At 36.5% G+C, this 25149-nt stretch overlaps 1 protein-coding gene across 1 annotated transcript in view; it reads right to left on the bottom strand.

Moving 5' to 3' along the window:
* Positions 1 to 25149, bottom strand: part of HSD17B4 (hydroxysteroid 17-beta dehydrogenase 4) — a 69809-nt gene that overhangs the window by 37262 nt on the left and 7398 nt on the right. The window contains exons 2-11 of the mRNA XM_060761948.2: positions 20975 to 21028; positions 15367 to 15474; positions 13969 to 14028; positions 11608 to 11629; positions 11459 to 11505; positions 11266 to 11350; positions 9207 to 9394; positions 5698 to 5789; positions 4167 to 4191; positions 3006 to 3134 (exon numbers count right to left, since the gene is read on the bottom strand). Coding sequence (XP_060617931.2) covers positions 3006 to 3134; positions 4167 to 4191; positions 5698 to 5789; positions 9207 to 9394; positions 11266 to 11350; positions 11459 to 11505; positions 11608 to 11629; positions 13969 to 14028; positions 15367 to 15474; positions 20975 to 21028 — 810 coding nt within the window. The remainder of the gene's footprint in view (positions 1 to 3005; positions 3135 to 4166; positions 4192 to 5697; positions 5790 to 9206; positions 9395 to 11265; positions 11351 to 11458; positions 11506 to 11607; positions 11630 to 13968; positions 14029 to 15366; positions 15475 to 20974; positions 21029 to 25149) is intronic.

Consider the following 25149-nt stretch of genomic DNA (forward strand, 5'->3'; position numbering starts at 1 on the left):
AATTCGATTACAGGAATTGTCTGAAATTTAAGTGCCTTGTGACAGTTATCAGCTTGGGCATTAACAGTTTGACAAGCAAGAATACCCAAACCCCCACACTATGAGAGAAACAGTGTGTTCTTCATATCTAAAGCATGTGTCACTATGTTAAGTAAAGTTATTCAAATAGGATCTACTCACACCTCTGAGGATGCCTGCCATAGATGCAGGTGAAACGTCAGGAGAGAATGTTCCTAGAGCATGGCCATACAGCCCAAAAAACCTACAACAACCCACTGATTCCAGCCATGAAAGCCTTCGACAATACACTGATCTACTCTAACCAGAAGGACAATAAACATATGAATTCAGGTTCAAATCCTAACACTCACTATGGTCACAGTACTTGACACACTTACCTGGGAGTAAGCCAGGGACCTCACTTGTAAATAAGAGCAATCAACGCACTATGGGGCCCTTGACCTCTTTCTTTCTTCAGGCCAAATTAGGTATTAAATATACTGGCATTGACAGCTACTCTCTTTAATAGTCTATTGGGATAAGACACTGTAATTCTATACAAAGAAAACCCAATGTTGTTATTTTCATTACGATGCCTTAAGTCCAATTAAAGTCCAATTAAGGCCAGAGAAAGAAATCGCTTTTGAAAATGATATAGCTCAAATTCTGTGATTGTTGATCTAGAGTAAATGAAAATCAGACCACACATTCTGGGCCTAAATATCCATGCAGCATTACAGTTCTAATTTTAGGTCATCCTTGCAAATGATAGGTAAATGCTAACACTAATTGGTATTTTTGTGTAATTATATATGATGGTTTAGTATATAATAGCTTTTCACAGCATTAAATTACTTACATTAATGCTGGTAATAGTTTGTAATGAAATCTTTTGGGACAGCTTGAACTCGCAGATAGAAAGTAACACAGCTTTCATTTTTAATACGAATACTCTAATTAGTTTTCCTTACTTAACAGTTCAGTGCTTTAAGGCATTAAGGAGAGGGGCTCTCTTACCGAGGGAAACTTTCTAATGTTATTACACGGAAAAATTAAATGAATTAGTGTGTCAGATATGTGAGGCATTTTCCCTGTCTCTTTTGCTAATTCTTTTAGATGAGAGATTCATCAAAGGCTTTCCTGTCCAAATCACAGGAAGCATACTGTTAAATTTTTGACCAAGCAGAAAATGTAAGGCACAGAGGACCCAATTACATGTTTATTAATATGTTAAATATAGTCTTAACAAGAAATATATACAAATGTATGTATACAAAATGTGTATGTCTGCATACATTCACACAATACACATGGATGGATGGATGGATGGATGGATGGATGGATGGATAGATAGAGAGATAGATAGATAGATAGGTAGATAATTAGCTATTCTGTGTATCAGAACTTGTGGGTAAAATTTATTATATCAGAATGCTAAAGGTGTACTTAGCATACATCCTATTATACACTCATCAAACACTTGAGAAGGCTGCTCAAATGGAGACTCCAAATAGATGTTTTATGTGTTTAGCAATAATTGAAAACAGCCATACAATGTGCCATTGAAGGCCAACCGTGGCAGTCAATTTATTTTACTAACAACACCGTGCTTGCTTTAGGATTGTGAGTCCCTTGTGAATGTGAAAAACCACAAATAAAGATTTTTTTACTTTTTTCACCTGAAAGAACACCTCTCTAGGAATGTCTAGGTCTTCTAGCATGCCACACTGAAGAACCTAGTGATTTCTAGAGAAAATCCATAAATAACCAAATCTGCAAAAGTCAAAACAGCAAATGTGGAGGGGTAACTGTAGAAACAATTAAGAGTTAGGTTCACAGAAGAAGTGATAACACATATCAGTACCAGCTAACAGTAGTAGCACAGCCCAACAAAACACTTTATTGATGTCTTGGTTTTTAGGCCTGTTCCTGGGGTTATTTGGGGCGTTGATTCAGCAAACCCGTGCCATTTTTGGAATCAGCAGGTCAAATATAAACAGAAATAGGTCTAACATTTAAGGTACCATTTGGGGGTGGCAAAAAAACAGAATCTCAGTTGGTCTCTTGTAGTTTTAAGAAATCAGTATGGGAAAGAACAAATGCTTTGGGAAGCAACTGTAGTATCAGCCAACGGAGGGATTGGGAAAGCCAAAAAGAGCAATAATTCAGCAACGTTTTGTTCCCATTTTGGTAAAACCACCCCTCTAGCAATTATTATGTATGTGTTAGTCTCATTTGTCAAGACTGCAAAGAGGAAATTAAGCTTGCTTATTTTGGGACAGGTTGTGTGGCCAGAATATCATTCAAAAGTAGCTATTAGCTGCACTGGATTGATCCTGATTCTAAACACAGTCCAGGGTTAGATATATAATAATGCCACAAGATGAATCCTTAAATTCTGCTGTCCTGAATATGCTCCATTAGAAGACTGCTTAAGGTCATTTTTAACCACATAGGCAAAAATGACTTGCTCTGGAAACATGTATCCTTTGATGACTACAATACTATGGATTTTGATAGAGATGGTGGCCCATCATGTTGTGCTCAAATTGGAACAAAAAGGGGAAAAATATATTTGAAAGAGTTGATGCACCTACTGCTAAGTCAAAATTATATTCTTTGGAAAACAACAGGGCATTTAATCAACTTAAAATTTTAAACTTGAACCTTTCCATTGATATGTCTTCAAATAGTTCGTTATATAGATTCAAGTGAGGTTCTAAGAGTCTAACTACCAAACTGCTCCTGTGCTTCAGAAAACAGAAAAATTGAGCTACTACTTTAAAAAATCTAGGACAGTCCAGAGGAAAAGAGTTACACATTCTTTCCTTGTATGCAGCATTCTAAGGCCTGACACTCCCAAGACTGCAACGTGATTCATGTTCCTTAACAATCTGGTTGATTACTTTTTAAGGAACAAAAAACAACAAGAACATTTTTCCTTCTTTGGAGAGAAGATTAGGAGAAGATTACAGAAAGTGTCATGAATGTAAAGTTGCCTGTACCTTGGATAGTCCGGGGGTGGTTCGCATTATCAAAGTCACAGATCTTTTCCCATTTATTTTGCACATCTTCCGGTGTCATTGGATGGTTCTTCTGTCTGACAATGGCTCCCAGGGATCGTTCCCAGCGTACTAAACAGGCAGCATTACGAAGAAATATTAATTGACAATTTTTAAAAGTGGCCACTAAGAAACATGATTCTTTCTGTTTACTATTGCTATTAAATATCTGATTATCTCAAAAAACTAGCTTCCAGATTATTTCTGTTGATTGATCTCTAGTATATAATGCACATTTTCATTAAAAATGTATTCCATCTTCGTACCGATCTATAATAAAACCAATCTAACAAATATAAAAATTGTGTCAATAATATTTTAAAAGTTTATAACATATTAATAATCTGAGAGCCCCACGTTGACCAGAACTCTGCTTCAGTGAGCAGAAACTATTCAACTTTTCTAACATTTATCCAGTAGTGTTTTGAAAACTAAGAGCTTACAATAGCTGAAAAGCAATGTACGTCTGTCTCAGTTTCAAATAAAATCCAATTAAAGTTCACAACCCTCTGTTGCAGAGATAAGCAACATGTGGCTCATAGGCACCATACAGGCCTGTCCACTTGTTTTTGTACGTTTCAACTCTAGCCAATAATCCCCACCAGGGCTTTAAAAAAAAAACAAATCCATAAGGAAGAACTGCTTCTGTGGAAATCCTCCAACCATTACAAGCATATTTTCAGTGGAGCTGCAGCCTGTGGTAGGTTTCAGGGGCAAAAACGAACCCCTACTCCTGAAATTTCTCAGCCCTACTGCATTGTCTAACAGACTGAAAGTGCAATGCCTTCTACAACAGAACACTCATCAAACACTTGAGAAGGCTGCTCAAATGGAGACTCCAAATAGATGTTTTATGTGTTTAGCAATAATTGAAAACAGCCATACAATGTGCCATTGAAGGCCAACCGTGGCAGTCAATTTATTTTACTAACAACACCGTGGCACTGTTGAGAGGATTCAAACAAAAAGAAACGAACTCATTTATTTTGTATAGATCAACAGAACTGTCAAGATATTTTTGAAAGGAAGTGGACAAAATATCCAACAATCCATTTACACATATCAAAATGGCACATTTTGGGACAAGCTATATAAAAGACTTACATTTTCCAATCCAGCCAGCTCCAACCTACAATATAAAATTTAAAAGTCAATGAAGTAAGTGATGATACAGCAAATTCTATCATAATTCAGCACAGGAGAATTCATTAATAGGGATGTTGCTTCTCATCAACAGGGATGACATCATGTTCAACGCTTATTACATCTCAAGCTTTGGCCTGGGTACACAGTCTTTGGTTGCTCCTTCCTTTCTTCATTGTGAGAATAATCAAATCAGGAAAAATCTACTTAACCAAACTTCATCCTTTTATGCGTAAGTGAAAATTTATTATTACTGTTATGGAAGAAATCAGGATGTTCTACCAGAGTCTGACACATAACCAGTTTGCTCCAAAGTCAGTAGCAGTCTTTTCCATTCCCTTTTCCATTCATTTTGCAGCTTTTGCTCTTCAAGGGAATCATCATCCTATGAGTAATTTATGTACTCAAATCTTACTGGCGATTTGGGAATTCTGCCTCAAGTTTATTTTCTAAGTCTCTTTTTCCTCCAGAATATACTTCCTCACATTCCCGGGTTACCAAGAAGTTATCTGCTATCTCTACCTGTGAATGGTTCTTGGCATTGTGGTTGCATAAATTACGCCACTCACCAAATTGTATCAAAATTAGAACAAAGGACAATGAAATGACACCAACAAGAGACTAAAGGTGATTTACATATCCAGAGCAGAAGTCTGTATGTCTATTAAAAACAATCCATTCCTAAGGGTGAACTGAGTTGAAAAATAGATAGTGATTTGTTTAAACCACTCTGGACTTCTGCTATCAGAAGTGAACTGTAGTGTGCTTACTGAAGCAGATTTGGGGAATTTTCTCAGAAAAAGATTAAAATGCAAATATCAGCTTCACCTGATCCAGAATGTAACTATTTTCATATAATGTTATATAGGCAGACCTCCACATTTACTCGAATACAGAACTCCAATGAAAGTGAAAAGACATTATTTTTTTTTACTTGAGAAAACATTTTTCTAGGAATTTCTAAGTCCTCTAACACAACTCTATGGTCAATGTCCCCTAGAAGCCGACCACATAATTGTATTATGAAACTGAAAGAGTCCTACAAAGGTATTATCTCTAGGAAACTCTAGGTCTTATGGCTTCCTGCTGCAGGAAATTGATGACAGAGTTGCACTGGAAGCCATAGATTCCTAGAATGAACACTTTGATCAAATATATGGATAATCAAATCCTCAAAAGTCAAACCTGCATCTGTTTAGGGCTGACTGTGGATCTAACTCCTTGCTTATCTTATCATTATGCAGGAATCAGTGGAAAATACAGCTGTTTCTGTCCACTTGTTTCAAGTTGACAAACCCCATTTTTTGTCAAAAGCAATGGAATTAAAATTTGCATTTCAAAATATGAAGACTAAGGAAAATGCTAACTTGAGTTCACCAATTGTGGAAGAGTTGTATTTATGGGAGATCTGAAAGTTCTTAAGTACAAATTTGTAAAAGGGGGAAAGTGTGATGAGATGAAATGTGGGTCAAAGCTAACAAATGATAATTACCTCAAACAATCCGCTATTCTCTTGACAACTTTCATGACAAAGCCAAAGGACCAGAGGAGCCACATAGTCTGGCTTAAACGCATCCAGCATATCTAGGTGAGATGGAATTTAACATATAGGATACTATGAATGCATATTTTGTCCACAACAGCAATTAAATAGAACTTTCTTCTTCAAAATTAGTCACCAAGGTAAAAAAAAAATAGATACTAGGACACATGGGGAAAATACACGTGATACACTGAAGTAAGGGTTTGGGATAAAACATCAGCCATGAAGGATGACTTCTGTAAGAACATAGGATAGGATTATCCCTGTAACAAGTGGAAGTCTAAGAATAAAAACTTATTCTGGCTAAGAATATTCATTTTAGCCATTTCTAGAAGTCTCAGGAATTATGTGATTTGAGATAGGAGAAGATGTAAATAATAACAATAAAAACTATGGGTGAGAAGATAATATCTGCACCCTCAATGGTACAATCTCAGATTGTGCAAGAAGACTTGCACCTACCACCCAGCTGCTAACGAATCCCTTCTGCTAGAACCTCAATTTAAAAGAATCCTGTGAAACAATTCAACTGATCCCACTATAATGAACATTATTTATATGGATAAAAACTGGATAGGAAACTTAGATCAGATTCTTAATTACTTAACACGCCTGCAGAGATCAAGAGGCTTCATGAGTTGCTTAAGGCTTTTCTCAAATGCCAAGAAACGTATTGTTAAAAAAAACAGCATATGCAAAAAAGAAAGCAAGACTATACAGAGAGCACCTCCTATTATTATCAAAATTAAAACCAATTCATTGGCCTGAGATTGCTCATACCATAATAAATTCTTCTTTCATATCTGTACTGATCCTTGAAGAAGATGGGAACTACTGAACCAGACTGCTTTGTGTTGATGTTTTTAATGTTTAAAACTGTTTTAAACAGCTTAATTGCTTTTTAACTACTGTATAGTATAAATTTTTAACTATGCTTATTTTAAGTGTTGCAAGCCTACACTGGGAAAAAGGCAGGATATATATAAATATATTCACAACTACAACACACATCTGATTGGTCTATTTTTTGTGGTTATTATCAGTCTTCAACCAAATTACAATCAAAATTAATGCTTAGTTAATGTTCACCTGAAAAGGAAAGCATGCCTCTTGTGTCAAAAACTGTGTTTGTCTGTCTGCCTGTCTGTCTATCTATTCATTCATCTATCCATCCACAAGGGGTCATTGAATGTATATACATTTATCATATGGTTATCTTTTTTATTTCCGCTTCAAACATTAGTTTAACTTCCTATTTGTGTTTATTGGTTATTACTACGTTTTTGATGAGGGTCCATTGTGTAGTGGCTTGTGTAATGGACCAGAACTTCTAGGGAACCAGAATTCAAACGTCCCTGTTGAGCCATGGAAACCCCCTAGGTGACTTGCCCAATAAGAGGAAGTCAATGGCAAATATCCTCTGAATAAATCCTGACAAAAAACCTCATGGTAGATTTGCTTTAGAGTTGCCGTATGTCAGAAACTGCCTGAAGATATACAACAAAAAGCTAAAAGTTATGTTGCTTTCTTTTGTTTTGTTGTGCCTACAAATCTGTCCCAGAGGACCATGGGACCTCCATGACAGGTATATTGGTAGGGATGTGAGTTATGTCTGTATGTAAAGAGGGACTATTTGAGGGAGGAGAGAAGGAAAAAGTCTTGTAGCGTGAATTGAAATCTTCTAATGTGACATTCATTTCTATCCACTGACTCAATCTTGCTACGGAACTTATGTAAAAAAAAAACCCCCATTAAAATAATGTTTATTGACTACCATGTGCATATGCAGGTATGGGAAAGAAACTGCAATTTTCAAAGTTGCCATGTCCAACAAAGGCTTACATTTCTCCCTAAGATTCAGAACAAAGGTCATGAACAGTAGAAAATCGATATCCAATTAAATGCACCACAACTGTAATCCCAAACAACTCAGGAGGGAACTCCCACACAATACATGCTGCAAGAGTATTTTCTACCATTTCCAAAGCAGTTAACTCTGCTTGTTTCACATCTGAAAAGCTTTTACTCTTGTCTTCTGAAGCACCATGTAGCTATTAAACTGACACAACTGATTCATAAAAAAGCCTAGGTTGCTGCATTTCAGCACACACCTTCAAGCAAAGAATGAAAATTTGAAGAAAAAAAACACCTGCAGAGTTCATATCATGAACTCACCAGAAGCATATCTGGATTTTTATGGTAACAATTTGGGTGACTTGTACATTGAAGAACTGCAAAATTATTTGTATCTTACATCAGGCTACATTTTCTATGTCATCCAAAACAGTAAAGTGTTCAAACATTATATGTAAAACCAATAACATCATCTAACTGTTTTGTATGCATCTCTGAAGCCATCTGAGAATGATTGTGAAGATGTTTATAGGACTGAGGAGTTTTAACACACAAGTGAGCCCATTCCAATGTCACTGATGTCAAACAACAAAGCAAAACTACATCCAAGGGAAAGTAATAGAATAGGAGATGCTTTACAAGTTAAATACTGGTCACAAAGTACTAATGGATTTGTATGGAAGTAGGCATTATATGATTCATACAAGAGAATTCAAACATTAAAAAGCAGAAAAGTTCTCACACTTCTTCCACTGAGTCAATGAAATCATAACATATACTATTCAAAAATAGTATTTGGTCGTTCTTCTTGTATTACAGCAACGTTTTCTCCCTAAACTTGAATGACTCGGTAATACGAAATAAGTTTCAGTTTCTAAATTTTATTCTCTTTGCAATTAAGACAGACGTGACCACTTGTTGGGAACCAAATCCTACCACCTCTAGTTAGTACATGTGATGGAAAGGAAGCAAACATCCAACAATACCTAGAAGGTTAAAAGTTACCTCCATACCCCCTAAATAGTAAGAACCAAATCCTATCACCTCTATTTATCCTATCACCTCTGATGTAGAGGGAGCAGAAGTGAAACAACATCTAGAAGGCCACAAGCTACGCCTTAAAATCTAGGAAGGCTCAAAGGTAGCTAAACTCTCAATCAAAATTTCACATAGCCTAGAGATTCATCTAGGAAGCATACTACTTCCACTGTGGAAAATCATCACTTTGTAAACAAGAATACACTGATGAGTGAGTTTATTAGATATTATAGCTAATAGCCATGGAAAGACCTATTCTCTACACACTATTCTATTTCTTTTCTTTTTTTTCTTTATATTAGCTGGAGACTAGAAAAAAGAAAACTTGTAATTGCCAATAGCAGCTAGTGCTGTGATAGATGGTACTACTAGCTTGAGCTATGAGGGAGAAAGGACAGCACTTTACTCCTTGCTCATAGAACGTTCTGCTCTCTCTTTCCAGTGATTTAATGACCAAACAAGGCTCTCTCTCTCAAAAAAAAGAAGACAATTCAGATGCAGAGAAGTAGAAGCAATTTCACTATACTAAATCTGCCATCTTACTAACAGCGCTTCAAATTGCTTACCTTGAGGCATAACGGTCTGGGTAAGCCTGGATCCTGCAGTGGGGGCAATGGTGTTACAATGGATGTTGTACTTCCTGCCTTCAATTGCAAGGGTGTTTGCGAGACCCAAAAGGCCAAGTTTGGCAGCACTGTAATTGGCCTGTCCAAAGTTTCCATATATTCCAGCACCCGAGGAAGTCATAATTATTCTTGGAAGGGAAAGAAAACCAATGAATCCATGTGTTAATAATAATATGATTGTAACCTGCATTTTGGAATGTTCCTTAAAACCAGTTTTTGGAATGTATTCATGCTTCTGCCTTTTATGTATACTGAAGAGACTTTTCTAGTTGTTACTTTGGAATGTATTTTTAAATGAGCTTTTTCTATATTACACTTCTTTTTTCAATAAACTTCAACTCAATTGACTGCTGCCTTGTTGGCCGAGCATTATTTTGGGTGCAGAGGTGTCAGACCATGGCTGGGTCCAATAATGGCAATGATTCAGGCATATACAGTACTTAAGAGGTTACCATTATCACCAACAGCAACTCCATGATAATCCTATTTCTGTGGATGGCTAATGTTTATGACTTTGTACAATCAATTTGTCTGTAAGATTATGGGCACTCACTGATGACAAAGGAACTTCCCCCTAAATAAAAATGTTTAAGAATGTAGAGATGCCAGCAAAAAATCCTCGGAGAAAATGTCTTGTGCTGAAACAATATGGAACTTGCAAATCTCTAAAGCAAAAGTAGTATACCATTGAAATCAATGGTCATCAAAATAACATGGAATCATCTGAAAATGAGCACTAGTAGCATGAACCTATGGCAAATATTTTAGCTCTTACATGTAAGGCAAATATTTTAATTCTTACATGATGTACATGTGTTTTTAAATACATTCCACATCAGAAAAATGGCTGGGTGTAAACAAGGACAGGAATGTGGCATAATGGAAAGAGACTTAAAAAAAAAACCATAAGGCACTCTCAGTCTATAATCAGAACTTGCAAGAGACATTGGAAAATAAAAATATAATACAGCCAAATCGGAAGATATTTTAAAATATATTTAGATATCATTTTAAATTGGGTGTTTTCATATCACATTCTAAGGTTTGTAGAAACTATTCAGAATGAAATATGAAGTTAGAGCCTCTACCATAAATCACAAATCACAGCCTCTACCATAAACTCAATAGTTAGCCTTGAGCACGTCACTCACTTGCAGTCTTAATTCCTTCCTATCATTAGTAATACTTAATGAAATACCTTATTACTTTAAAAATGTTATTGCTGTTTTTATTATATCTTATTAAATTTTCTGTCTTCTAACACTGCAATAGTACAAACCACTACAGGATTTTTGGAATTAAAGCAATATGGAAATGCATTAACAAATAAAATGGGACGATTATAACTCGCCAATGGACACCAAACTGAAATCTCCAGCGGAAGAGTCGGGACTTTCACAGTACAGTGATAAAGGGCTGCCCAGAGTGCAGAGTCACTTCAACTTATATTAGAAGTTGACACCAAACTGAAATCTCCAATCGAGTTTCTCTACTACTAGAAACCATCAAAAAGGTCACAGCCTCTTCAAACTCTTCCCACATTCTATCAAAATGGCAAATAGATATCTAATTATATCCCATTGTGATGTTTTTGATACTCCTATTTCTGAGCTCTATGTGGCCTATCATAGTTGGTTGCTCAGAGTGAAAATAAAATTCATGCAAGGATTACAACTAGATAAAGCATGCATAGCAAGATGTTGTTCCTGTTGTTTTGATTGGTAAGATTATTTATATTTTATTAGTTATAAATTATTATTGTTGCTTAAGAACAACCATTTCAGAATTGTGAGTGTTGTGAACCATCTTAAATTTTGTAGTTTTGTAAAAATAATAACAGTACATATTATCTTAAATAACATTAAATGAAAGCATTATGAGCTTTACAGAGAAACAAATATTGATACAGCGTAACTAAAAAGTACTTTTTCTCTTACCAAGCTTGACATAATCTTACATCAATCTACAACATATCCAGTGGCCAATAAAATGCATTTACCTTCCAAATTTCTGGTTTTTCATGTGGTTCCATGCAGCTCGGGTTACCAGGAAGGAGCCCCTCAGATGCACTTTGTGAATAATATCTAGAAATAATTTGAGAAGCTGGATACATGTATCATGAAGGATTACATATATGACATTTGCAAATGCAATTTAGTCGTAAAATGCTGGATTTTATTTTATCCACTCACCCCAGTCTTCGTCACTGATCCTAACGAATGAACGGTCCCTCAGTATCCTAAATGGAAGAAAAGGAAGCAAAATAATTATGAAGAGTAAATGGTCATAACATGATAAAATTATGGGTGGAAAGAAAAACTTTATCTTCACATTTACTTACCCAGCATTATTGATCAGAATATCTGCAAAATAAATGTTTAAAAAATTTCTTTATATGTACATAAATACACACACACTTGTTCTGGCATGAATGATCATGTTTATTATTTTATGTATGATTAATTTAGAATTAACAAAGCTGTCAGTGCTTAGAAGGCTGGTTTTTAGCACAATGATATGCTCAAGGTATAGCCCAACCAAAAAAAAAATCTTGGTGTCTTGGTTTTTAGGTCTGTTCCTTTGTTTACTTGAGGCACTCATTCAGAAAACTGCATTTGAAAGATCACATCAGCTCTAGTTTTTTACATATGTTATCATGATTTTCTATGGGCGAGAGGACAACTCGTATATGGCATATGTTCATATCTCAAAAACTAGAGCTAATAGGAGAAAACTGGTGCAGTTTTTGGAATCAGCAGGTCAAATATAACCAGAAACAGGGCTAACATTTGAGACACCAAAATGTGTGTCAGCCAGTGAATTAAAGGATAGCGTAGCGATCCTCTGAAACCTAAAGAATATTTCTATCACTGCTCAGTTACAGATGGTTTTTAAGTATTAGTTTATTATTCTTGTAAGCAACATCTCACAATATGTTTCTGAGATACTAGAACAAAACACACTTCAGGAATATAAAAAACACTTCTGTTTGTCAAAAACTTGAAGGGATTCTAGGTCTTGGGCCTCAACACAGAAAGACTGAACTTTTGGATTGCAGAAATGTGCAGGTAGATGGAAAGGAACATTTTTATTTGAAATGAATGTAATTGTTATGAGAATTTGGGAAAATACTGTGTGCATTTGTAACTCACTTTTCAGAACAGAAATGACTCAACAATTTGATTCAAATTCTGGTGCACTATCAAAGCTATGAAATAATAGCTCTAAATGAAAGCACAAAAGCATGCTGATGAATGCCATGCTAACCATTTGCTACCATATGGTATATATTTTATTATAACTGATTGTCATTGCCTGTATGTTCATAACTTTAACAGGAGAGCTGTATGACTCTAAGTGGTTTGCTGCTATCCCTCTGAACAAACTTCCTACACAAATGATAGCAGTGGAGGAGGAGCGATAGATAATGACTCTATGAGCCCTTCCACAAACCCATATAACCCAGAATCTCAAGACAGAATAACCCACAATATCTGCTTTGAACTGGAATATCTGAGTCCACACTGCCATATATCCCAGTTCCAAGCAGATAATGTGGGATTTTATTCAGCTGTGTGGAAGGAGCCCAAGAGGTTTGCTGCTATCCCTCTGGACAAACTTCCTACACAAATGATAGCAGAATCATACTTATATACTGGTGGGAAGTTTCACTATGTTCTCAGGATACATGATAGCAAACACGACATTATGATGTTGAGGCACTATTTGCTTTTGGACTGCAATCTTCATCGTGAAATGGTGGGGGCTGCAGTCCAAGAAAACATGAATAGCCAATTCCACAATCCCTAATCTATATCACTGGCTGCTAGTGTTAAAGAAAATTATGCCACATATAATAATGATACCACAAAAAATTGGCATATGTAGGCTATATTAGTAAGGATCCCATATAATTAAATTACAATTTTGACCTTGTTTAAAAGAAGGTAGAATACTATTATTACTATATGATGTTTCCATTCTCACCATAAATCATAAACTTTTAAGCTTCCCATAACTGTTAATTCACAAATGCTTGTGATGAATGTTAGTTAATCCAACATTTTAAAGAGCTAAGATGTAAGAAAAAAGCAGGCTAAATATGTAACTACACAATTACTTTTATATATGGTCATTTTGAACATAATGGTGTCCTTTATTGATAATTGTGTGCATCTTTTATTAATTTCACACAGCTGTGAGAATATTAGGTGTTAATACCATCTGACATTTAACAATTTCTAGTAAGATACATTTGCTACTGAAATAAAGAAGATAAAGAAAATCAATCAGAACAGACTGACTCTCCAAAACATTTTGATTCCTGTCATGTATCTTTCCTATCTGCTTCTATTCTCAATATATTTATTTCTTTACAAAATAATGTTGATGAATATGGACTGTAAAATATTTTTAATAGCCAACACACTGTGAAGAAGTGTGATTTGGCAAAACCAATTGCTCACTGCTAATCCACTGAGTGGAATTTTCTCCACAAAGGGATTTGTTCATTAAATGATTAAATAAATCCAATCCTTTTTGGTGGCAAAACCACTTTTAGACATGAATATGTATTTTAATGGAGTAATAGAATGCTAGTGAATGAATGAAGAAGATAAATGGTCTCCCACAACACCTAAGCCTCCTCCATATTATATTAGTCACCCTGCTCTACACTAAACCACAATTTTTGAAAGCATACCTATCCTTCCAAATGCATCCAGTGCTGTTTGAACAAGCTTCTCACCAGCTTCCACTGAATCTATAGAACAAAATGTGAAAATCAGGTTATATGAATGTCTCAGATTTAAGTTTAAGTGTGATACAAAACAGGAAAACAGCAATATGACTTTATTAATATTGAGAATGGTAAATATTGGGTGAATTAAACTTGATTTCATTATTTAATGGTGATAAGGTGGGATATTTCATCATGGCTCTCAATGGGAAAGGAAGAAAAGTAATGGCTGCCCACTCTTTCTTCCTTTCAACCAAAGGAAGTGAGACAGACCACAAAGGTAGTCCTTCCAACTTAGAGCTCTTATTTTTCAACTGCAAACCAGAATTTGGGAAAATGCATGTCTAGAATGTATCATGAGATTCAAGGTGGATCTACTCTGTAGAATTAATGCAATCTGACACCAATGTAATTGCCATGATTCGATGCTATGGAATCCAGGGGTTTGTAGTTTGGTGAGGAAACAACACTTTTTGACATAGAAAACGAAAGACTCTCCAAAATTATAATTCCCATGATTGTACAGCAAAACAGTTAAAGTGGCATCAAACTGCATTATTTTCTACTCCAGCTGAGAGAAAAAAATGGAGCGGGGGTGCATCACCAAGGTTTCCTCACAGGAGTACTCTGTGGTGAAGCATGCTAGGACTGTTGAGTGAGAAGACAGGATAATTATGCTCTATATGGTATAAATGGATGCATCATTCCATCAAGAACAGAGCCTTTTGTATGTGTTGTCTCACAGAGTTCCTCCATATTATTCTATATTTAATTAGAAGCACTGGTGAAAGTCATTGGTAGGTTTGGAGTGAAGGGTCAACAATAGGTTGGTGGTGCCAAGCTATTGTGGGCATCCACAACCTGTTGCTCTTTCCCACATAACACACTTCATACATTTGGACATTGCTAGGTTTAACAAAGTGCTGGATGAGGTAAACAAGATGGAATTGAAGCCTGTTGATACTTTCTGTTAATCAACACAAAATGTGGCTTAAGAATCAAACAATTCCAGAAGGGGTGGTACTTACAAATGAAGAATCGAAGTAATTAAACCATTATACACATCAACCATTTACTGCATTCTTCCAAATTAAATAAGGAAGTAAAATATACTTACACCACAGGAATAATACTGTATAAGGGCAAACTGGATTAATGCTCCAGTTCTGAGACCACAATGATTTCCCATCAAAGTCTCTTAACAGAAACTTTTAGCTACAGAGTACTCAGTTTAAATTAGTCTTGATTCCCATTTTCATAATGATTTTACATGATTTTTCCAAAGAACCACATTGATTTAATAACTCATGGTCAGATTTTGTATCACCCTTTAGCTGTGAGGAGAGGAAGTGAGAAACATACCATAATTAGCCACTGCTTTTCCACCTTTGGCCCTTATTTCCTCCACAACTTTGTCAGCAGCTGAAGAGTTTTTTCCAATACCTTTAATGTCAACCCCGAGATCATTCACTGTGTAGCAAATGGGAAAGATACATTAGGATCTGTATTTGAAAGTGCATACAATATCCTCTCTGTTTCTGAATGTCATTTTTTTCCTGTGGAAAAGATAATGGAAAAAATAGGAAGCACAAGGGTATGGCATTTCTCCCCCCTGACCATTTACTTCATTCTGTTTTAGAAGATTTAAATGTCTGTAGAAGTCATCACATTTCAAAATTAACATTTCCAGCCCATATGCCTTTTTGTTGCCAGGTGACTTTGCAAACTAACAATCATAAACACTTCAGAAAAAAAAGATATAAACCTAAATTTGGAATCATTGGAGTGATGACAAAAGCTTTGGGTCAAATGAAAGTATTTTGGGATATGCAGACTACACTTAGTAAGTGCCCTAAATATTCTGGATGTAAACACTTTTTCTGCAGCCTTCTCCCCAGTGTCACTTTATGTTCAGGCAGAAGTGATAATGTTATTTTCATCGTTACAATCCAGTGCTTTTGAAAGGTAAAAAACAAGGTTCATTTACATGTTTGCGGTTATACATCAAAAGCTATCTGCCATTCCAAAGCATGCAGACAATCCAGATGAAGATGATGCAAAACAACTCAGCTACAAGAGCAGCTCAAAAAGGAAAAACAAATTGCAGCTACAATTCTTCCTTGATAAAGCAGCACTGCCCTCATGCGGCGAAACTAGAGAGTGAGTTTAAATCTTTAGCTCTGCAACTCACTCATTCATCTATAATGATGAAATATGTATTTTTTTAAGTGTTCATAAAATTATTCTAAAAATACACCTAAATTGAGGAACAGCATAAAATCAATGTTCATGTTCAGGGAACTTGAGGATTAATTTCAAGGCATTTTTCTGTGTCAAAAGCAATGTGGACTAAATGATATGCTATGGAGTTGTGGGTTGAGATAACCAGAATGTGATATGATATATATGATATTAATATGATTCAAAAATAGGACATTAACAAATTGAAGCAAACTTTGATGGCATAGATGAGGGATGCTCTAAATGAGCATCTCTCACCTAGAGTTCCGAAATCCAAAATGCATGGGTGGATGAGATACTGAATTTTTTGCGTTCTATGTACACAAACTTTGCTTGACTAAGCTATTTAAAAACACATGTACAGGCCACATGTACAAGGTGTATATAAAACATTAAATTAATTTTGGTTTTGGACTTGGTTCCCATCTCCAGGATGATAAACCTATCTGAAATTATTATTATTATTATTATTATTATTATTATTATTATTATTATTACCATTAGAGCTTTAAAGGTCATAACCAGCACTTCGAATTGTGCCTAGAGATAGACTGGGGGGATATCTGCTCCCTGTCGCCAGCCCCGGTTAGCAACCTGGCCAAATCTGACTTCTTAAGGAACAGGAGCAGTTGTTATACAAGTTTTACTTGTGTAAAAACCCTTTTGGCCACCGTAGATATCTGGGCCTCAAGGTTCAGCGCTGAGGAACCCCCATACTGCAGACCTGTGTCTTCAGGGGGAGTGTGACCCCATCCAGCAGAGGCCAGATCCCTATTTCCTGGTTTGCCTTCCGACTAACCAAGAGTATCTCTGTCTTGTCTGGATTGAGTTTCAATTTGTTTGACACTATCCAGTCCATTACAGATGGCAGGTACTGGTTTACAGTCAGAACAACTTCCTTGGCTTTAGGTGGAAAGGACTAGTAGAGTTGGGTGTCATCCGCATATAGGTGGCACCATACTCCAAAACTCCAGATGACCTCTCTGAGCAGTTTCATGTATATGTTGAACAGCATGGGGGACAAAACAGAACCCTAAGGAACACTGCAGGATAATGGCCAGGGGTTCGAAAAGAAGGCCTCCAGCACCACTTCCCAGGAAGGACTGGAGCCACTGTAAAATAGTGCCTCCCAGTCCTATCCCAACAAGATGGCTCAGGAGGATACAATGGTCAATGATGGGAGAATTTGTGGTTTTTGGTTTTTATGAATATTATAGAGAAAACCAGAGGATAAATTAAATCGATCAGGCTGTCCCACTAACTTTCAGGTTTTCCTCCTGATAGTGTCTCTAGAATAACACAGCACAAATTAATGAACACGAATCAAAAGCATCTGTTCAAAAGTGCTGCTAATTGTTTTTTAAAATCCTTCTTGATAAAGTTTAAGATGGAGAGAGAAGTTAGCAGGATTAGAAAGTGGAAAATTGGCACCAATTCTAAGTGATGTATAACTTCATTTTCATTTGATAAATCAAAAGTTCTAGTCCAGCATTCACAACATGGTTTACAGGAAATACAGCAAGCAGAATCACATGCACTTGACAAGCTAACAAGAGTAGGTAGTATATACATTTCCGATCTCTACAGAAAATACCAGTTACAATTTTACAAAATGAAGAACTTCATTGCCCAGGATGCTGGCTGATTTTTAAGGTGGGTTTCAGAGTTTGGATGAAGAATGGAGCATAGCTATGATACTGCAGTTACGCGTTTGATCTCAGCTACTGCATTTTAGCATTGTTTGAAGACTAAACTAGAAAAAAATGTGCTTCGGCTTCCTTTAACTTTTTATAAAATAAAAATTAGCAGATCAAACATTAGAAAAAGCTATAAAAAGAACCCGCATGGACTCATTTTTTCAGGGTTGCTTTTCATGTGGGTGTTCTGTTTAAATAACCTGTCTTAGGGGCCACTGAAGCTGATACAGAGGACACTACAAAGAAAATTCTGACTGTAGCAGAAGCTTTAGAAGATGAAAAGGACACTTTTGGAGAGAAGACTAAATTTCCAAGTATAAAAGTATATGTGAGATTTTTGTATTCATGTTTTCCTTACATACTGACTGACTTCTGTTTGAAAGCCTCTAGTACAGTGTTTCTCAACTTGGGGGTCGGGACCCCTATGGGATCACAAGGGGGTGTCAGAAGGTTCGCCAAAGACCATCAGAAAACACAGTATTTTCTGTTGGTCATGGGCATTCTGCATGAGAAGTTTGGCCCAATTCTATCATTGGCGGGGTTCAGAATGCTCTTAGATCATAGGTGAACTATAAATCCCAGCAACTACAACACCCAAATGTCAAGTCTATTTTCACCAATCTCACCAATGTTCACATTTGGGCATATTGAGTATTTGTGCCAAGTTTGGTCCAGATTCATCATTGTTTGATGAATCTGGATATAGGTGAATTACAACTCCAGAACTCAAGGTCAATGCCCACCAAACCCTTCCAGTATTTTCTGTTGGTCATGGGAGTTCTGTGTGTCAAGTTTGGTCCAATTCCATTGTTGGTGAGTTCACAATGCTCTTTGATTGTAGGTGAACTATAAATCACAGAAACTACAATTCCCAAATGACAAAATCAATCCCCCACCCAACCCCACCAGTATTCAAATTTGGGCATATCGAGTATTTTGCCAAATTTCGTCCAGTGAATGAAAATATGCATATCAGATATTTACATTACGATTCATGACAGTAGCAAAATTACAGCTATGAAGTAGCAGCACTAATAGTTTTATGGTTGGGAGTCACCACAACATGAGGATCTGTATTAAGTGGTCATGGCATTAGGAAGGTTGAGAAACACTGCTCTAGTAAAACAATGGATTCTCAAACTTTCTGCATTGCAGGGAGTGGATTGCATGGCCCTTGTGGTCTCTTCCAATTCTATACTTTTATGATTCTGTCCTGTTTTGAGTCTAATTCACATCAACCATTGCCAGAAGTCTAATTGGTCAAAGTCATGTATGATGGGAGCTGTTGTCCAAAAAGATTTGAAAGGATACTAATTCTCTAATTACAATGGATAAAACTATGATGAATACAAAAATAGTTGATCTTGGTTAAATTTTTAGTGAAACTTACAACTCAGTTCTCAGCTATTTAAACATCTGAAAAACACATTCTCCATGGTCTCACATCTGTACACGCAACAATTTTGTTGACTGCATTTTTTCCCTTCCAACTCAGTTTCAGCTGAAGAAAACCCCACCTCTCATCTTTCAAAAAGATTCCAAAATCATGGTTTAAACTGAACCCAAGTAGGTTTCAATATTGGCAATACACAAAGGATTAAATTCAACTTTGTCTATTAGTGCAGAGTTTCTCAAACCGCAAAACAATTCCTAAGTGCTCTGCAAAAAGGTAAGGATTTTTTAAAGAGAAAGATTTGGGGAGGGAGGGGGGTCGTCTCAATATGGTGATTTTTTTTTTTGCAACCATGAGTACTGTGTAGAAAAGTAGGGTAGAGAATACATTTAGCACCTTTCATGTGAAACACAAACTATAAACTATAATTCGCCAGTCGGCTCCTGGGAACCAAAATATTGGAAGGATACACAATGCATATGGACAATATGTCCTGCTGCCAGACAGACACAGATACTAGAATATTTGTCTCTAATGAATCCCATTCTCGGTGAATGTCTCCACTTTTCCACAAACCAGAAACTATTAGAAGACTCAACATCTTTCAATAAGTATCTAGATTTGTCATGATCAAACTTAATGTCTTGCATGCATAAATTGTGGAACTACCTTACTTCGTTAATTTTATTATTTTATTTATCAAATACAGTATGTAGCTGCAAGATGAAATTGAATGCTTTGCCTTGACTTTCATATTTCAAAGGTGCTCCCATGACTGAAAAGGTTTGAGAACCTCTGCATTAGTGCAACAGAATCATCCCCTTTCCACACTAACATGCCTGGAAATTTACTTTGCAAAGTTTTCAGCTCTGAGGAAGTGTATTTTAAGAATGTACAGGGAAGGAGGAATTATTCCCTCTCCAACTATTAATCATAGAAGCAGTTCTTTGATATGGTAAAAACAAATTCTTAGACCACTCCATATACATTTCAAAGCTGCTTGGCATTAGTGAATTATTAAATGTAACAATTCATTTCCTGCTAAAACATATCTGGCATTATGTTGTGTCCTCTTTATTAATTTTCGTTAATATTGCAGTTCAAAATGCTTTCTGAACATAACTGAAGAAACAGATTGAAAGCCTTTGCAGAATTCCTAAAGTTACTATTTCATGTACCATTTCATTTCAAAATATTCATTTAAATGCATCAGATGAACCAGCTGCTGCCCATGGAGACTAGCTACCACCAAAAACAAATGTAGATATAAAGATTTCTGACTTTTTACACTGGTTTGTGTGTCTTATTCTAGGCTGTGTCATGACATCAAAATACATTTGTTTTCAGAAAACATTCAGCTTTTGAACAACTGCGCACCATTAAAATTAGCAGAGGTATCTTCATAAATAGGTGTACTTGTGGACATGATAGTGTCCCATTAAAACCTAAACTTTACTTCTGAATTTGGTATTAAAGTAGGTCGGAGACATTTCAGTGCAAAGCAAGCTCAAGGCTGGACTCTGGAAATGAAAGAACATAATAATTCTTTAAAAGTGCAAAGGTTAACAAGCTGCAGCAAATCAAGGCAAAACTACGAAGAAAATGTTTGCGAGCAGAAGATTAAAAGTTAACAACTCACCAACTACAGAGGCTCCTCTTTCTGCAAAAGCCAGTGCATATGCTCGACCAAGACCTAGCATGAATTGAAAACAAGAAAACCAGCTATAATGTCATCATTTTAAAAGCATTCAGGTTTAGGAATGGGAAAATACTTGTAGTTTGGAAAGGTTTTTTTTCTTCTGAACTGCAGTTCACAGAACAGTCACCCTACAAGACCATTGATCAGAAAATTGTAGTTGACAGAAGAAAATTTCCCAAGCTCTGGGATATATAGAACGGAAGTGAAAAATTCATTCCCAAGTTAATCAATACACAAAGTCATGAATATCCATACAATATGGAAACCGATGTGGAAAACCAGAAACAGATGCCCAAAGCCAAGATAATTGGCATCCCAGGCTTACGGGGTGGTCCAAGAAAAGCCTTCACTGCAGTCGCTAATTCCTTAAATCCTACCATTTGCACACAGATCTCTAATAAACTATGCAAGTGAACTATGCAATGGAGGAGACATATAATTTATTCTTGCATGATGAGCAAAGTAGAAAAAAACCTTTGATTAATCTACTACATTTCAAGTTAATATAATAGCCTGCAAGTTTAAGTTTAACATCAGTGAGAATATGCCTCTGTCATGAAGAATATGACACAGAGCAGTGGATAGTTAGAATGTACTTTTTGTTTCAAATACAAATTCCTCAGAAAGCAACAGAGTGTGGGTTTCAATTCAAGCCTCCACACTTTAGAAAGTATGTCAGCTTCAACCATTGAAGTAGAAATTTCAGATTGCTTCATTGACTGTTTATACACCCACATGCCATTCTGTACCGAAGGAAAACCTTTCAGTGCTGAGGACTGTCTTGACATGTTATAACATCCTCATAAAGCAATCCAGTCTTGATATCACACACTATCTCAAACCTTGACCCCCAAGGACAATTTAGCTACACAAGCAATTATGTGGGCAGAGATTTGACAATACTTGCTGCAAGCTTTTAAAACTTGTAAAAGGACAGAACTTGGTAGTTTTTTTCCCATACAAAAAACATGATTTCAAGCAAACTGAATTGAGAACTTGGTTAAGCAAAAGAAGCTTTATATAAATTCAAAATAGTGTTTCCACAACAATGGACAGTATTCTTTTGTGCTATTTCAAAAAATCTCTGTTGAAGTTCTGTTTTTTCTCCCATGGGAACAACTAGACATTTTCTGTGAAAAGAATTGATGCCCTATTTTACAATAAGCAATTACAATGTGATTTTGATGACTTTTACACAGATATGAATCTTTGGGTATTACGCAGCTTATGCTTATCTGCATTCCCATTACTTGTTAGCTTCCCTTCAAAATGTCTGAATACAGTACACAGATTTATTAAAAGTGACTAGAGCATATCCCAATGCCAAGGGTAAAGATAATCTATTTCTAGTACATGTTAATCATGATTCAGCCTTAACAGGAACAGTGCTAATGAATTTACTAACTTGCTTATTTAAATGTATTTGATCTAATGATGTCAAAATAGTACATAAAAATCATGAGACAAACAAATCCAAACAATATGCAACTTCATTGTTCTGAAGGATAAATTACATCAGGAAGGCTTGCAAAAGTAAGTACAGTCAGCCCCCCAAGTCTGCAGATTTCACTTTCGAGGATTTACTTATTCTTTTACTTACAGATTTGATTAATATGTTATCTCTAGGAAACTCTTGGTTCTCCAGAGCAACTCTATGTTCAACTCCAGCCGAAGCTGACTACAGAGTTGCACTGGAAGACCTAAATATTCTTAGGGATATGTTCCCTGAGGTTTCAAAAAAGTAGCTTTTTAAGTCACTGTTTTTCTACATTCAATGTTTTTCACCCTTAATCCCAGTAAATGTGGAGGGGTGACTGTATATCATCAACCTGAAAACAAGAATTGACAGAGTATGAGAGAAAAGGGAATTCCACATAATAGTTCGTAGCACACTAAATGTCCTGCACTAACTGCAGAAGCCAATATCACAAGTGTGTGGCAATACCAGGAAGGTCTCTCCGGATGACACACAAAGAACAACACAGGTTTGCCAGGGAAAAAGAAGCCCCAAGGGTACATTTTGTGCAATTTATAATGTGTAGTTATGTACAGTACAACCTACATATCCACAGAGGTTATATTCCCAATTTTGCATAGATGTGTGAAACTGCTGATAATAGTAACCATAATATTTTCAGTGGGTTGACCAACACAGGGATTGAGAAGAGACTGTAGGTTCCACAGAAGGCCCTAAGTGAAATTGTTGATAAGTAAAAGCATGTATTATCATTAGCAATGGGGGTCCTAATGTATTTGCAAACTCAAACAGATTTTTTTTGAAGTATTGTAATAGGTGACACACTAATGTACTGCATTAAAGAACTGTCAAGTGGAGTTTAAGTACATATGGTAGCACCTAGATGTCTTCTCTGTATCACTGCTTCTTAAATTGTGGGTCCTAATCCCAAAAGGAGTTTACAATTGAACCTGCAGAAAATGCTTCAGTTGCACTTCATAAAGAGGAAAATCAGCCTGTTTAGCATGTCTTGCAAATGCCAATTTATTCTCAGTAAATGTTTAATTTTTATACCTATTTTATAAACCTATATACCTGGGGATGTGGAAAAAAATTCTAAGTCGGGGCCTTTGAAAAAAATACTTGTATGCAAAGGGTTTGCAAGTGGAAAAAATGATGAAGTTCTTATATTCTTACCAACCACATGTTTTGGATTTCCAGCTCAAAGTTGGTCAGTGCTCAAGAATTATGGGAACTAAAGTTCAAGACATCTGAAGGACCAGGGTTTGAACATGACCTCAAAGACCAATTGGCTTTATAAAAGAGATGGACTGTCACCCCCCCCCCCCCCAATGGGTTATCAGCTTATTGTGGTGAGGGGTCTTGCGTGTTCCAATGAACCTGCAGGTGTAACCGTTGGAGTCATGTACTCCAGGGAGGGGCGACAAGGGAGGATCGAGACCAAGTACAATCTGAAGACCTCAATGGTGGAGCAGGCGGACAACAACATGGTATATGTTGCAACAGCTGTGAAGGCGGAAGAAGGCGGCAACAGATGAGAAGCCACTGTCATTGTGTTAACCATACCATTGGATGGGACCTTTATTCTGTGAAGACTGTGTGGTGATTGGCTGTGTACTGACCTCTACATATAAAAAAAAACTCACGCACAGACATCTTCCAAGAAAAATAAAACAGTACTAACGGAAATCCCATGGCGGTCAGTTGAGTGGCACATGGGCAGGACTGTGAAATCTGGAAGCCCCTAGTCACAGAATAGCACATGGGCAGTGGATATGGATTCGGTCTTGCTACCTCAAGATCCGAGGCAGTTAAGTAGTCCAGCAGCTGTATACATGACTGAGCAACCCTTTTTTGGATCCACTCTGCTCACCCCATATGGGGAGGGGGCTAGAAAAAATGCCCTAAATGTAGTCTGGCTCACGTATCCCTGACTGGACTATAGTATCCTTGCAGCCGAAAAAGAAAAGTGAATTTCAGAACATGGAATGTACAGACACTGTTGGACAACACAGACAGTGAACACCCTGAACACAGGACTGCTATTATTGCAAGGGAGCTGGGACGTTTTAACATCAACATAGCAGCACTTCAGGAGACCAGGAGAGCAGGAGAAGGACAGTTGAAGGAAGAAAAAGGAGGCTACACCATCTGGAAGGGACTGCCTGAAGAAGAATGAAGAGTACACCAAGTTGGCTTTGCTGTCAGAAATGACCTGGTGAAGCATCTGTCGTAAGCATCCATCGGTATTAAGGAATGACTCTTTCAACCCTTGCAAAACAAACCACACAGGAGTGTTAAATGCTATCCAACTTACATAAAAATTCAACTTAAGAACAAACCTACAGATTGTATCTTGTTTGCAATCTGGGGACTGCCTGTAATGTGAAAGGACTCAGGTAACAAATTGCTGATTTATAGCAGCTCTATCTATATTTACTCAAAAAGAAATCATGCTGTTTTCAGCATAACTTATGATAATGTAGGCAGGTATAGCATTTCCACCTTAGACTCTCCCCAATATGCACTGAATGATTATTTATTTTAAATATATCGTAAGTTCTTTGGGGTGGGGGGCTGTTTTACAGAGACAAACTCTTAGACATACAGATTCACATATGTATGTGTATTTCAAAAT

This window comes from Anolis sagrei, chromosome 2 (genome assembly GCF_037176765.1).
Source record: "Anolis sagrei isolate rAnoSag1 chromosome 2, rAnoSag1.mat, whole genome shotgun sequence".
Taxonomy (NCBI): domain Eukaryota; kingdom Metazoa; phylum Chordata; class Lepidosauria; order Squamata; family Dactyloidae; genus Anolis; species Anolis sagrei.